Consider the following 14,575-nt stretch of genomic DNA (forward strand, 5'->3'; position numbering starts at 1 on the left):
TCTCGTTTACATATTATTTCGCAAGTATCTGACTTTTCCGGATCTCACGCTGTATCAATTTTCAAAAGGAAAAGAATTGTCTGCAGACTATGCGATTTGTATATTTTGTAATATACATTTACAGCTTGTCGTTTGAAATATTTCCAAGAACTTAGCGATATGAAACAAAAAGCCGCAGAAATATGAGAGAAAATTAATGAATGATATAGTCTCATCCACTTTTAGATCATGATTACCTCCGCATATTGATTAAGGAAAGTCTTAATTTCTAAAACTTAAAATATGTATACGTTACGTACAAACAAACTACGTAACATTTTAAAATCATTCTGATAAATAATATAGTACGAAAACAAACAAATTAATACGTACGAAATTACTGTTGTTCCCCACCACAACAAAAAAGGCTCGACTGAATCTTTTGTCTCCATATTATTTTAAACAAATTTAATTAAAACCATAAGATAGTTAGTCCCTATATTGTCATAGCAGTTTCTTATCAATATCTATCGAAAACCCGATCGATTAAAATCTTCGAGTTACCAATAATAATGGCTTCCTACTTGAGCGCAAATTATTATAATATAGATAGCTAATTTATTATTAATCTTAAATTAAAAAAAGGTATAAAACCCATGAATTATCGCTTGGCTTAATTATTCTAGTAAAAATTTTAGCATGAAAGAAACAATTGTTTTAATACTTTTAACCGCTTCCTTAGGTTAGTTCTGCTTCTAATTAAAAAAAAAAACATTAATAATTGAATGGAACTTAATTTAGTTTTACTTTGAATAAACTTTTGATTTTGTTTCTTAGTTATAGCCTTCCCATTCGATCAAGAAGGAATAATTAAGGAAGCTCCCACCGATGATGGTTGGTTCGTCCCACAACTCAATGGATCCATGGAATGGGTCACCAGAAAAGAAGCAGAAGATTTTGAACGCAAATTATCAATGGGCAGACTGTTCGGAAAAAAATTAAAAGTTGAATTTTACCTCTTCACTCAGGATAATCCTGATGTTCCTCAGGAAATTATGACGGGAAATGCACTGAGTTTAGCTGAATCAAACTTTAATAGCCAGAATCCAACAAGGTAAGTCCAGTGAACCAACAAAATTTAGAGCAAAGACTAATTTTGATTGTTCCTTGTTTTAGAATAATTATCCACGGATGGCAAAACGACTACACTTCAGATGTTAATGTTGAAATCCGTGAAGCATTCTTGGACACAATGGAATGCAATGTCATATCTGTGGACTGGAGTCAAAAGGCCAAGAACTTAAACTACATGTCATCCAAGCAACATGTTCCGGAGGTTGGCAAACAAGTTGCCAAAATGATTGATTTCCTCGCTTCTGAAGCCGACATGTCACTTGATGATCTTCATGTAATCGGCCATAGTTTGGGTGCTCATGCAGCAGGATTTACCGGAAAACGCGTGACTTCGGGACAAATCCATACAATTATCGGCTTGGATCCCGCATGGCCACTCTATGTTCTTCACAGTTGTTCGCAACGTCTATGCGAGACTGACGCCTTCTACGTTGAATCAATACACACCAATGGAGGTGTATTGGGATTTTTGCAACCTGTTGGACAAGCGGATTTCTATGTTGGCGGAGGTGTTTTGCAACCAGGATGTGGTGTGGATGTTGGTGGTGTTTGTTCGCATCTGAGGGCATACCTCTACTATGCCGAATCGATCAGGGAAAATCTGTTTTCGAGCGTAAAGTGCTCCCATTGGAGCTTAGCAGTTTCGAATGTTTGTTTGGGAGAAAAGATACCTTCTATCAGATTGGGAAGTCCTAATAATCATGAACTTGCTCATGGATATTACTTTACTCCAGTTAATGCAAATGCTCCTTATGGAATTGAATAACCTAAAACTGAATTTATAATAAATGTGTATTGGTCTCAAATAACGTAAAGCTTGTGGTAATTTGAGACGTATTAAGATTTACTTGTATTTAATTGATTTGCTAATTTCCAAGGGTTTATCGTAAATGTATACTTGGAGGTATTCTCTGACTTAAGTGCTTGAAGCTTGCTTGCCACAACTCAATGAATCCTGAAACTGAAATGATGTAGCACAACAGTTTTAGAAATAGCTATATTATATGTGTTACGTAGTAACTATTTTTTGGTCATTAAGCGTGAAAGCATTTATGCCAGTGTTGAGTTCGAACATTGCGGATGTAAGCGTTATTAAATTCCTATACAAGTTTGTTCACCTTCAACATTTTCATTTCCTTCTTTTTCCAAAGCAAAGAATCTCGACATGATATTGATCTCCAAATCAGTTCTACAGATTATTTTGTTTAAAATTAGCTATGATTTTAGAACCATTAAATTACTGTTATTGTTATGAAGAAGATGTTTGTTTAAGGCCTTTAAGGGCAGAATAGTTTGAGAAAGTTTGACAGAAATTGGGTGTTACAAGAGCCGATACATTAAGCAATAAAACCGTTCCAAACAATGACTATCTTTATTTTTTTGGTCACTGGAGGAAGATTATCAAAACACAAAGCGATACATTTTAGTAAAAATTGTATTTCATTATAAGGTTTTGACTTTGTCATTTAGTGGGAAACACTTTTTCGGATGTACACTAAGTATTTCGGCCATAGGTTGAGAAATGTTGCGTTTAAAAACATTTCGGAGATTTCTTGCGGATACAAAAATCTAATTATGTTAAATTGAATGATTAGTTTGCCAGGAAACTTCACACACTATAAATTTAAACCTAATAAGTAGTGTAGAAGAACCAAGTCCTTGTGACTTACAACTCTCAACTATTCCTGTGTGCGAGTAATGATGTCAGAGATAGAAGGGACCTAAAGTTTAAATGCCAAATCCAAGCGGCCAATTCGAGAAAGCACTTTTTCATGACAAGAATTACTCTTGGATTATTTGTCAACTCCTCGCAAGAGGCAGTACCCGTGAAAAAGTTAGGTGGCGCACTGTAGCATGCATGACAGTCCAACGCACTAACCATCACGCTACGGGTACTACTACTCATGAATTATAAAATGTATAATTCTTTGACGTTATACAAAAAAGACTTTAGTTAGAAACAGATAACATAAACCCAATGTCCTTACTCAAAATTCTAATATAATCAAAACAAATATAAATTTGAATGTCTTATTGTCTTAAGACTAAAATACTACGATATTAAGCAATTATCCTAGACTCAAGTTGTTAGTACCAAATCAACCAATCCACCAAGTCAAAAAACTTGAAGGAAATTTTATAGCACAATTTTAATAAATGTAGACGTGATTGTTAAGCCAACCATAATAATAAATTTCAATTATTCAACTTAAATTAAGACATTTCAAATGACAAGCGAAGTTGACAGGTGTCAAATGCAAGTTCTACCAACTTTAAACCACAAAATAAATTACCCCATCATCTAAATAGTCATGCTTATTTTGAAATTCGAATGAATAGCTAATTCGATAGAATGAAGCTATTCATTCGAATGAACTTTGTGTAGGTGGAGTTTCTAACGAAAAGAATTCCTTTTCGAATAATTGCAAGGAATTGACTTAAGCTGTTTGAAATTTACTGATGTTTCTGTTTGATTTAGTGTGTCCATGTTGTTGTTTTTTATTTTAAAACATATTTAGCAGTTCGAGAAGTTAAGGAAATACAATAACCATTAACTTTTCTTATAATAAAATAAAATTGTTAACAAAGCCTTCGATTTGTATTTTTGGAACTTTTGTGTCAACTCATCTGTTTGTAAGACTTTTCAACGAAAAACAAAATTCTACGAGACGCAACCTCACTTACTTTTCTTTTTTTTTGTAGATTTTAATTTTTATGAATGCAATTGACTTTATCTTTAATTTTTAAAAAGATATCTATTTTTATTTTAGGTTTCTATTGTTTGTAAAAAAACTGTCAATTCCATTTTTCTCAAAATTTTCAAAAAAACGAATGAATATGCATAACTGTCACCTCGAATATTTTAAGAACAAAAAATGATTTTATCTCCAAAATAATGTTATGCATTTTTTTTCGACTTAAATATCGTTTTAAATATAAAAACATCGGCTTCAAACTAATTTAGTCTTATAGACAATGTCGTATGTAGTTTTTGAAATTCGGTAATTGTTTTTATAAAAATCGGTTTTTTTTCGTAAAAATTAAGATCTGCACAACATAGTACGAAAAATTGAAACAAATTGATATTCGATTTTTGATATCTCGTGAATAAATAAAGATATTGACTTCAAAATGATTTCGTTCTGTGCTGAATTGTAGGTATAACATAAATCTAACTAAAAGTTTCGTTAACACAAATAATAATGTGGAAAATGTTTTTAGTGATTTTAAGTTAATTTTTTAGACAAAATCAACTGACAGCTTTTTTTAAAAAAACACAAAAACCTACAAAAAAGACAGAAAACTTACAAGAAATGATATTTACCTCGTGTAGTAGGAGATTAAATAAATTATGAATATTTTGTTTAAGTTTAAACCAAGACAAATCGACAAATGGGATGGGGAAGTTATCAGCCTATTTTCAACTTCCAATAGGAAGCTATTGTAATGGGTCCAATTTGTCAAATTGAAAATTTTGATATTTCTCGACGTTTCAAGGTCCCTAGAGTCGAAATAAAAGATTTTTAGAAAGATGTTTTTGTTTCATTTTATCAAAATCTTAAAGCCAACTTTAAGCTAGACAAAAATTCTTAAAAAAAACTATCTTAAATTTCAAAACTTACAAAATATCTTACTGGCCCTATGCGGGTGCTCTAAGTTAATCCATTATATATCTTATATCTACTGCCTTTCGGCCAAAGAACAATTTTAATACTAAATAAGAAGAACTTAATCTAAAACCAAGAAAAGTAGTAATGTTTGTACTCCGACTCTGGTGTTTTGTGTAATCCAAGGCAACGTCGCAGACATTGTATTTCAAACACCCGAATCTTTTCCATTTGAGGTGAAGCAACGTTGAACCATACCGGGCACCCACAGCAATCATCGGCCGGATAAGGGCCATGTAGCAAATTACCTTCACATTGCTATCAAGACGCCGACTGCTAAAAAACAACCGTTTTGACAGGGCAAAGGTTTCCCTTGCTCTGGCCAGGGGAGCACTCATATGTCTGTCGAAATACAAGTACTGATCCAACCAGATGCCAAATTACTTTACTACACTTTTATTCGCTAGTCGCTGTCGATTTGGTACAACGATCACTAGATCGTTCTTCTATAGAAAGATGTCTGTGCGTGCGTGTGTACGTACGTTCCTAGGTTCATGAAGCTTTTTTCGTCGTCCATAGCTCAAGAACTAGAAGAGATATCGACTTCAAGTAAATTTTGTTATACAGATAATAAGGCAAAAAGATGCAGCAAGGGCTCTTAAGAAAATTGCGTGGGTAGTTTTATTTTACCATAGCAGTTTATAAAAAAAGAGGCTGGGATGCGACCCATACTAATAACTTCCCATCCCGTCTGTCGATTTGTCTTGCTTAAAAGATTGTCTATATGTACTCGTATCAATTTTTACCAAATTTGCGTACTATTTTTTGTAGATTTTATTTTTTATGAAAAAAACGGACTGTTGGAATTTTATATAAAAATTACTGAATATTGAAAACAATATTTTCTCTGAAATAAAATAAGTTTGAAGCCAATATTTTTAATTTTTGAAAAGCTCTTTGAGTCGAAAGTAAATTTTTACACAAGTTTTAGTGTTGTTTTTTTTTTAGAGTTTCATTTTTTGTGAAAAAAACTGTGAATTCGATTTTTCAAAATTTTTAAGAATGTTGAAAACAATATTTCTATAAGATAAAATTATTTTGAAGCCAATATTTCAAATTTTTGAAAAGATATTTGAGTAGAAAATCAATTTTTACCAACTTTTGTTAAATTTTGTTTGGGTTTTTAATTTTTTGAACAAAAACTGTCAATTCGTTTTTTTTAATTTTACTGAATGTTACCAACAATATTTTTTGAAAGAAAAAAGAGGCTGGGATGCGACCCACACTGATAACTTCCCATCCCGTCTGTCGATTTGTCTTGCTTAAAAGTTTGTCTATATGTATTTTTACCAAATTTGTGCACTATTTTATTTTTTATGAAAAAAACGGACTGTTGGATTTTTATATAAAAATTACTGAATATTGAAAACAATATTTTCTCTGAAATAAAATAAGTTTGAAGCCAATATTTTTAATTTTTGAAAAGCTATTTGAGCCGAAAGTAAATTTTTACCAAGTTTTAGTATTGTTTTTTTTTTTAGAGTTTTATTTTTTGTAAAAAAAACTGTCTATTCGAATTTTTTAAAAATTTTACCAAATGTTGAAAACAATATTTCTTATAAGATAAAATTAGTTTTAAGCCAATATTTAAAATTTTTGAAGAGATATTTGAGTCGAAAATCAATTTTTACCAACTTTTATACATTTTTTTCAGGTTTTTATTTTTTGTAAAAAAAACTGTCTTTTTGATTTTTCTCAAAACTTGTCTTAATGTTGAAAACAATATTTCTTATAAGAAAAAATTAGTTAGAACCTAATATCTCAAAGTTTTTAAAAGATATTTGAGTCGAAAATCATTTTTTACGAACTTTTGTTAATTTTTTTCAAACTTTAATGAATATTGACAACAAAATGTTTTGAAAGATAAAAGTGAATTAAAGCCAATATCTCAAAGTTTTGAAAAGATATTTGAGTCGAAAATCAATTTTTACAATCTTTTATTTATTTTTTTTAGGTTTTTATTTTTTGTAAAAAAACTGTCAATTCGATTTTTCTCAACATTTTATTAGATGTCAAAAACATTATTCTTCGTTGCACAAAATTGTTTTAGAGATGAAATCATATTTCAGTCGTAAAATTTTGGAGGTGACAAATTTTTTTTTTCAGTTTTATTGATTTATAAAAAAAACCGTTATATTGATTTTTTTCAAAAAATATACCTGTTTGGTATCACGTTATAATATATTATATAAAATTTAATTCAAGTCTCTAGCGTTTTTGGTTCGTAAGATATTTAAGGTTAACCAAAATTTTCACCTTTTTTTCAAACTGCTATGGTAAAAAAACCACAAACGCAATTTTCTTGAGAGCCCTTTCTGCATCTTTCTGCCTTATTATCTGTATAACAAAATTTATTTGAAGTCGATATCTCTTCTGGTTCTTGAGCTATGGACGACGAAAAAAACGTCGCGAACGTACGGACGTACGGACGTACCGACGTACGGACGTACAAACGTACGTACACACGCACGCACAGACATCTTTCTAAAAATCTTTTATTTCGACTCTAGGGACCTTGAAACGTCGAGAAATGTCAAAATTTTCAATTTGACAAATCGGACCCATTACAATAACTTCCTATGGGAAGTTAAAAAGTAGTTTAAAGCCAATATCTACAATTTTAAAAAGATATTTGAGTCGAAAATCAATATTTACTAACTTTTATACGTTTTTTTAGGTTTTTTTTGTAAAAAAACTGTAAACTCGATTTTTCTCAAAATTTGTCCTAATATTGAAAACAATATTTCTTATACGTAAAAATTAGTTTGAAAGTATTATATTAAATTTTTGAAAGATATTTGAGTAGAAAATCAATTTTTACCAACTTTTGTTAATTTTGTTTCGGTTTTTAATTTTTGTAAGAAAAACGGTCAATTAAATTTTTTACAAAATCTGACTGAATGTGAACAACAATATTTTTTGAAAGATAAAAGTAAATTAAAGCCAATATCTCAAAGTTTTGGAAAGATATTTGAGTCGAAAATCAATTTTTACAATCTTTTATTTATTTTTTTTAGGTTTTTATTTTTTGTAAAAAAACTGTCAATTCGATTTTTCTCAACATTTTTCAGAATATTGAAAACAATATTTCTTATAAGATAAAATAAGGTTGAAGCCTGAATTTCAAGTTTTCGAAAAGATATTTGAATCGATATTCAATTTTTACCAACTTTGAGTAATGTTTTTTTTAGATTTTTATTTTTAATAAAAAAACTGTCAATTAGATTTTTTAAAATGTTATCAGATGTCAAAAACATTATTCTTCGTTGCACAAAATTGTTTTGGAGATGAAATCATATTAAATATGTTTTTATTGCTCCAAAAGGGTATTCCTCCCATAGAAATGATATTTTGTTTTGAAGTATTCTCAAGAAATAATTAACATTCTGCACAATTCTGGTTTTATTTATTATTTACAAAAAAAATATTAAACATGTTTTCCTTTGAAATTCAATATCTCAAAAATAAGTCATCATTTTTTGTACCAAATTGAAATTAAAACGTTTAATAAGAAATTCAAAATAAATGCGTACAGAACATATTTTTGAATTGAAATTAACAAATTGTACATATGAATACAAAATTAATTTAAAAATAAACACTCTAACGATTTTAAAAATTTTGAAATTTTGAAATTTTGAAAACAAACTGTTTTTTATTTTTAAACACACCCTTTGGAAACATGAGCAAGCTCGACAAGACCCATTCGTACTTTTACGAAAACTTTATTTATAGAAAAATTATGTTCATTGATGGGCCCATCTTCACCTATGTAGGATTCAGATAAACCAAAAAGGATTTTTGAAAAACCTCTTAGTTTTGTTAACATTTCAAAGGCAATGCAATAAAAATATTCTTTTTCTTAAATGTGAAAACGAAACTTCTTATTGGAAACCCTTTAGAACATAAAATGCCTAAAGGGTTTCCACTTAGATCCTTTATAGTATAGATTTGAGGTTTGAAACACTTCAATTTTTGTTTGGGGACCTTGCAAGCATCTGCGAATTTTTTGAACTCTTGAAAAAAAAAAATTGAAAACACCTAAAAGTAGGCCACATTGAAGTTACCATAATATCACCAACCAAAAGTAGGTTTTAATTTGGAAGAGTTGAAAGTAATAAAATACCGTCGTTTGTTATAAGGGGTGGGAGAGAATATACAAAATCTTGTGAATTGCGAGTAACATCAAAACTTAAGGGATATTCACATGAGGGCGAACAACGACAGGCGAAGAAAAAAATTAAATGGGATTAAAAACATTTAATAAATCTAAATCCTAAATAAAGTTGATGTTAAGATACTAAAATTTGCGTTTTATTTGCTAAAATTGGTCGTCATGAATTTTAATTTGATTGTTACGAACTGTCAAACTTTATACGCGTTCCACATACCATCCACAATGGAACGAATGAATTATTCACAAGCGAATAACCCCAATAGTTGAAAAAACTTGGATGGTAAATTATTTTATACATATTATATATATTATATTAAACATAAACTCATATAAATGTTTAAGAAAAATGATGTAAATAATTCTAGGAATTTGATGAAAAAATAATTTTGGAAGTGAAAGCAATTCCAAGGCCGATGGCAAAACATTGCTTTTATATTAAATACCAATAGTTTTGTAAACACTTTTTAAAATGGCTTCGAAACTAATGAAGTGAACTGTCAAATTAAAACGCCATTCACGAAGAATAAAAATACGCCATGTGAACAAAATGTCAAAATGGACGAATATACTTTTATTCGCCCGTCGTTGGTCGCTCTAATGCGAATAGTCCTTAAGACTTAAGCCAACATTTAAGTTGCAAAAATTATCTTCCACGTTCCAATACGTTCCTGCGGCATGTCAGATCGGGTAGTTGGTGATTGCCTAAAGCATCTTGCACATGAGCTACGAACTGCGAACTGTGGATAATTTAACTTTTTTTTCACTTGAGCTTTATTTCTATTCGCAGACAGCGAAGAATTGAATTGTCCTTTTCTCCACAATTTCCTCAACCATGATCTTTCACACGAAAACAAAACAAGAGTGATATAATGTTGAGGTTATGTTGCGCGTGAACAATTTATTCGTTGCAGTGTGGATGGTATGTGGAACGCGAATGGAATTTGACGGTGAATAGCAACCACACTGCAATACGTTACTACCAAACTGTTTTTATAAAATTTTCCTGTTTTAAAGAACAAAATGCAAATTTTATTATCTTAAATTTAGTGTCTTTTGGTTCCTTATAATTTTAATGTATTTTCGTTTGAAATTGACTTTTTGAAGTGTGTAAAATCACGTTGGTTCGTTCATTCGTTGTGCAAAAGCCTTAAAACTTGGTCAAGGTCAGCAATGCAAGTTCTTGCTTTACCTCCTCGTGGTGGCCCCCGGCCAATGATTTGTGTATCCCTATATACATAAGTTGGATACAATTGCAACGGCGAAGTTTATTGACTCTTCAGGATAGGTTACAGAGATAAGCACTCTTCGTAAATGAACTCCATCCCTCTATGGAACCCGAAATAACGTCTCGGATAATTTATGATAACTCGTTGACGACTTTTGGTTACTGTCACCGAACAAAGCTGGTTTCTGGAATGTGAAGATTCTCCAGGACGCAGGAAGTGAAGGTCCGCACAATGCTAGATTCCTCAAATTAGACAGAGAATTTATACAGGATAGATATCTTTTCCACGCGCAGCTAATGCCTTCTGAAGCGCCGGAAAAAAATGTATCCCCGAATCCACACCGTACCTCACAATAAATATAAGATCATTGCCAAAATTAAAGCACTTAAAAACAACAAATCGGAACGACTGAATGGAATTCCTGCAGTTATTTTACAAGCAGCGCCAACGTCATCAAGCGAACTACTTCATCCACTCATAGAAGAAGCCTAGGCCACCGAAAGCTTTGCCGATGAGTGGAATAAGGGATTGATCCTCAAGCTTACAAAAAAAAAGGAGATCTTACAAAGTGCGAAAACTGGAGAGTAAATTGCGTTCTTCCTGCCGTTGCCAAAATAGTAGGAAAAGTCATACTGGAACGCATCAGATAACACCTTGAGGCCACACTCGATGCCGAACAAGCAGGATTCCGCGCTGATCATACCAACAGCCTGCGGATAATTATTGAACAGTGCGTTGAATATCGATCACCACTACACCTGCTGTTAATGGACTTCGAGACGGCCTTTGATAGCGTCAACAGGGAGTACATCTTATTAGCTTTGGGGAGGAGAGGCATACCAGAAAAAATAATTGCTATTATTAAAGCAACATATGATGGATCCAAGTGTCATGTTCTGCACAATGGTAGGTTGTCAGATGATTTTGAGATCCGTAGCGGAGTCTGACATGGCTGTATTCTGTCGCCAATATTGTTTTTGTTAGTGTTAAGCGATGTACTGCGTGCAGCTTTGTCAGGTAGCGAAGGGATTCAATGGACTTTGACTTCCTATTTGAAGCAATTGGATTACGCGGAAGATGTTTGCTTACTCTCTCATAGGATCAAGGATCTCCATCAAATGACAACAACTGTGAAGAGAGAAGCAGAAGTTGTGGTTAGACTGAAAATGTATTCCTGCAAAACAAAAATGATCAGCCTCGGAAACCGATCATGCTCTCAAATAAATATTTCCTCGCAACCGCTAGAAAAAGTGGAGGGATTTTAATACCTGGAATACCTTGGAACAAGAAGTCATCTGCCCCATCGGCAAAGCAAAAGTGGCGTTCGGTATGCTGTCGAAAATATGGAGGAATAACTTTATCAGCTTAAAAACAAAGCTACGACTGTTTCGCACGAATGTCGAATCTTCTTTATGGGTGCAGCACTTGAAGAGTTACTTCAGCCATTACAAGAAAGCTGCTAACCTTCGTGAATAGATATCTTCGTAACATCGTATATAAAATGTGGTTCTTTATAGAAGAACAGGTCAGGAACCTATTGTCTCTATTATACGAAGGTGCAAGTGGCAATCGATTGGACATACGCTTCGAAAAGGACACCTGCATTGCAGGCCAAGCAATGCTGTGGAATCCGCTCACACAAGAAGGAAGAAGAGCTGGACGACTGAGAAGCACATGGAGCAGGGTAGCCGAACGGAATCACTAGGCAAAAGTTGGAGGGAGCTGAAACACATCCCCGAAAACCGTACACGATGGCGCGAAGGCGTAGTAGAGGCCCAATGCGTCTTAAGGGGTTTCCAACGGACTTAACAGTAAGTACGTTCCAAAACACATAATGAATACCAAAAACATGAATGAGGATATAAATCTTTTGTGCGTATCACACTTCAAAACTCATTTGTTCACATTTTTGTATTTGTCATGTCGATTGAAATTCCAACAACAATTTTAAGCTTGTTTTTACGCAAACAAAGCACCAACTAATGAGTTTTTCGGTCACATTTCACTCATAAAATAGCAAACCAAGATGGCTACGGCAGTTTATATCTTCATAACAGACTATTTTTGGTAAATCCGTCAAATTAAATTTTTGTTTTGTTTTCAACTGTTCGCAGATTTTCTTTTGATAATCTTTCATTTTTTAATTAATTAATTTTAAAGAATTTGATTCTGCGCATAAAAAACGGGGCAAACACTCTTCGGTATCTTACATGATGATTATTTGACATTTTATCAAACAGAAAAACACCATCTGTCATCCTCATTTGTATCATATCGTTTTATATTCAATTAACCAGCTTTCAAAATTTTACGCTATGTCACTCGAGATAATTCAATAAAACTTAATAAGTTCAATGAGCGCGTGACCAAAATCAAAACAATTTTACAAAGAGATAGTAAATAGATTTCAGAATAGTAGCTTCTTCAAATATCGCAGGGGAATCCTATGTAATCATATCTTAAAAATTTAAGGAAATATTATTAAGACAAGATAACTTTTTCAAATATCTCGATGATGATAGGAAGAACAAAAAGCGTTATAAAAACCCAGGCGTCAAAATGACTAGAATCAGTTTCAAAACAAACAATATACAATGAAGACATTTCTGTTAATACTCCTCAGTTTAACTTTGGGTAGGTTTAAACTTTAATTGAAATCCGTCATTTGACATTTTGAAAAACAAGCATAAAGCTCATCATTATTGTAGGCAGAACACTATTATAGCTCAAAATTTATAGTTTTGAGATAAATCGAACGGGATATCGAAGTTAACAAATTTCACTTACAATAGTTTCAAAAACTACAAATTTTGAGCTATGAATGTGTTCTCTACCGAGTTATCCAGGGTTCTCGAGTTAAAATCGAGTCAATCCTTTCGAGAAGTGGAATTAGTACGCGTTTGATTTTTAAGACAAGTTTCAATAAAACGCTTTTCCTAACAATTTAACGTATATTTTAAGCGTTTGCACTTCCGACAAAGGAAAAGAATTTTGTTGACGACGACGATGAACCCGAAGATGGATGGTTTGTTCCTCAAAGCGATGGCTCGCTCAAATGGATGACAGAGGAAGAGGCCCAGTTGGAGATCCGCGCACTGACTATGTCCAGGAAAAAATCCAAAGAAGCCAAGGTACAATTTTATTTATACACTCCAGCAATTCCTGAAGACCCGCAAGAATTTTTCATTGGTGACCTCGATTCATTGGTTTGGGCTGGGTTCAATCCTGGATATGAAACAAGGTAAGCGTGATTTCGCAATTCTTTACAATTATTAGTCCACTAATTAAAGCCCTTAAACCTTCCAGAATAATCATTCACGGTTGGCAAAACAACTTTAAGTCCGATGTTAACACAGAAATCCGTGATGCACTCTTGAGTGTTGGCAACTACAACGTGATTTGTGTCGATTGGAGTGACAAGGCCGATAGTTATAATTATATGTCAGCTAAGAAGGCGATTCCAGAGATCGGCCAGAGGATTGCCTATTTGATTGAATTCCTCCGCGACGAGGGGCTTATGCGTTCAAAAGATCTTAAAGTTATTGGTCATAGTTTGGGGGCTCATGTGGCGGGATATGCTGGAAAGTTGATTGAAGGCGAACAAATTAACTCCATTATCGGCTTGGACGTTGCATACCCCCTCTTTAAATATGACAATTGCGATGAACGTTTGTGCAGCACCGATGCCGTTTACGTTGAATCGATTCATACCAATGGAAAACTATTGGGCTTTATCCAACCGATTGGTCAGGCGGCATTCTATCCAAATGGTGGACGAACTCAGCCGGGCTGTGGACTTGATATGATTGGAACATGCTCCCATTCGAGAGCTTATTTGTATTATGCTGAGGCTATAAGGCAGCAGTTTTTGGGAATCAAATGTGATCACTGGAAAGACGCTGTTGAGAAAGATTGCAAACTAACTGGTGACCCATCGATGGTGGCATCTTTTGATGATGAATCCAATCACATGGTTTTGGAAGGCTCGTTTTATTCTCCAATAAACAAGAAACCACCATATAGCTTCAATAAAGGTGCCTGAATTATTGTATAAATATAAAATCAAGATTAAAATGGGTTAATTTCAAAACAGGTATTAGCAATTTGCTTTTTAAGTGTTCGTATTATTTTTTTTCTGAAACTGTGCAGGTTCATACGATATAAAGGAATTTAAGGCAAGTTTTTAGAATCTTCCGAATGCGAGTTTACTGTCTTCTTATGTCAAAATCTAAGCTGACCATTTGTTTTTTGATTCAAGTGACAGCCGAACTTCATAACTCTGTGCGCAATTTTACTGAAAGTATTGTGCAATCGAGTTCTCTGTAGATCATTCATAACGTGGCACGGCACGGCATCCAACAAAGGTGAATGTAAAATTGTTGTGCCAACTT

At 32.9% G+C, this 14,575-nt stretch overlaps 2 protein-coding genes across 2 annotated transcripts; both read left to right on the top strand.

Moving 5' to 3' along the window:
* The first annotated feature begins 602 nt into the window (after nt 1-602).
* Nucleotides 603-1,960, top strand: LOC129949311 (phospholipase A1-like). Its single transcript, XM_056060698.1, has 3 exons — nt 603-721; nt 817-1,093; nt 1,156-1,960. The coding sequence occupies exons 1-3, from the start codon at nt 679-681 to the stop codon at nt 1,877-1,879; spliced, it is 1,044 nt and encodes a 347-aa protein (XP_055916673.1). The 5' UTR covers nt 603-678; the 3' UTR covers nt 1,880-1,960.
* A 10,765-nt stretch (nt 1,961-12,725) lies between these two features.
* LOC129949308 (phospholipase A1 VesT1.02-like) lies at nt 12,726-14,276 on the top strand. Its single transcript, XM_056060695.1, has 3 exons — nt 12,726-12,818; nt 13,146-13,425; nt 13,491-14,276. Exons 1-3 carry the CDS (start codon nt 12,779-12,781, stop codon nt 14,224-14,226), a joined length of 1,056 nt encoding a protein of 351 aa, XP_055916670.1. The 5' UTR covers nt 12,726-12,778; the 3' UTR covers nt 14,227-14,276.
* Nucleotides 14,277-14,575: the final 299 nt, after the last annotated feature.

Source organism: Eupeodes corollae, chromosome 3 (genome assembly GCF_945859685.1).
Source record: "Eupeodes corollae chromosome 3, idEupCoro1.1, whole genome shotgun sequence".
Taxonomy (NCBI): domain Eukaryota; kingdom Metazoa; phylum Arthropoda; class Insecta; order Diptera; family Syrphidae; genus Eupeodes; species Eupeodes corollae.

Excerpts from the sequence above, each read along its gene's own strand:
- LOC129949311 (XM_056060698.1), top strand. The coding sequence starts at position 679 with ATGAAAGAAACAATTGTTTTAATACTTTTAACCGCTTCCTTAG. Across the intron at positions 722-816 it reads ACTTTTAACCGCTTCCTTAG|TTATAGCCTTCCCATTCGAT; the intron begins GTTAGTTCTGCT and ends TTTGTTTCTTAG. Across the intron at positions 1,094-1,155 it reads AATAGCCAGAATCCAACAAG|AATAATTATCCACGGATGGC; the intron begins GTAAGTCCAGTG and ends TCCTTGTTTTAG.
- LOC129949308 (XM_056060695.1), top strand. The coding sequence starts at position 12,779 with ATGAAGACATTTCTGTTAATACTCCTCAGTTTAACTTTGG. Across the intron at positions 12,819-13,145 it reads ACTCCTCAGTTTAACTTTGG|CGTTTGCACTTCCGACAAAG; the intron begins GTAGGTTTAAAC and ends GTATATTTTAAG. Across the intron at positions 13,426-13,490 it reads AATCCTGGATATGAAACAAG|AATAATCATTCACGGTTGGC; the intron begins GTAAGCGTGATT and ends TAAACCTTCCAG.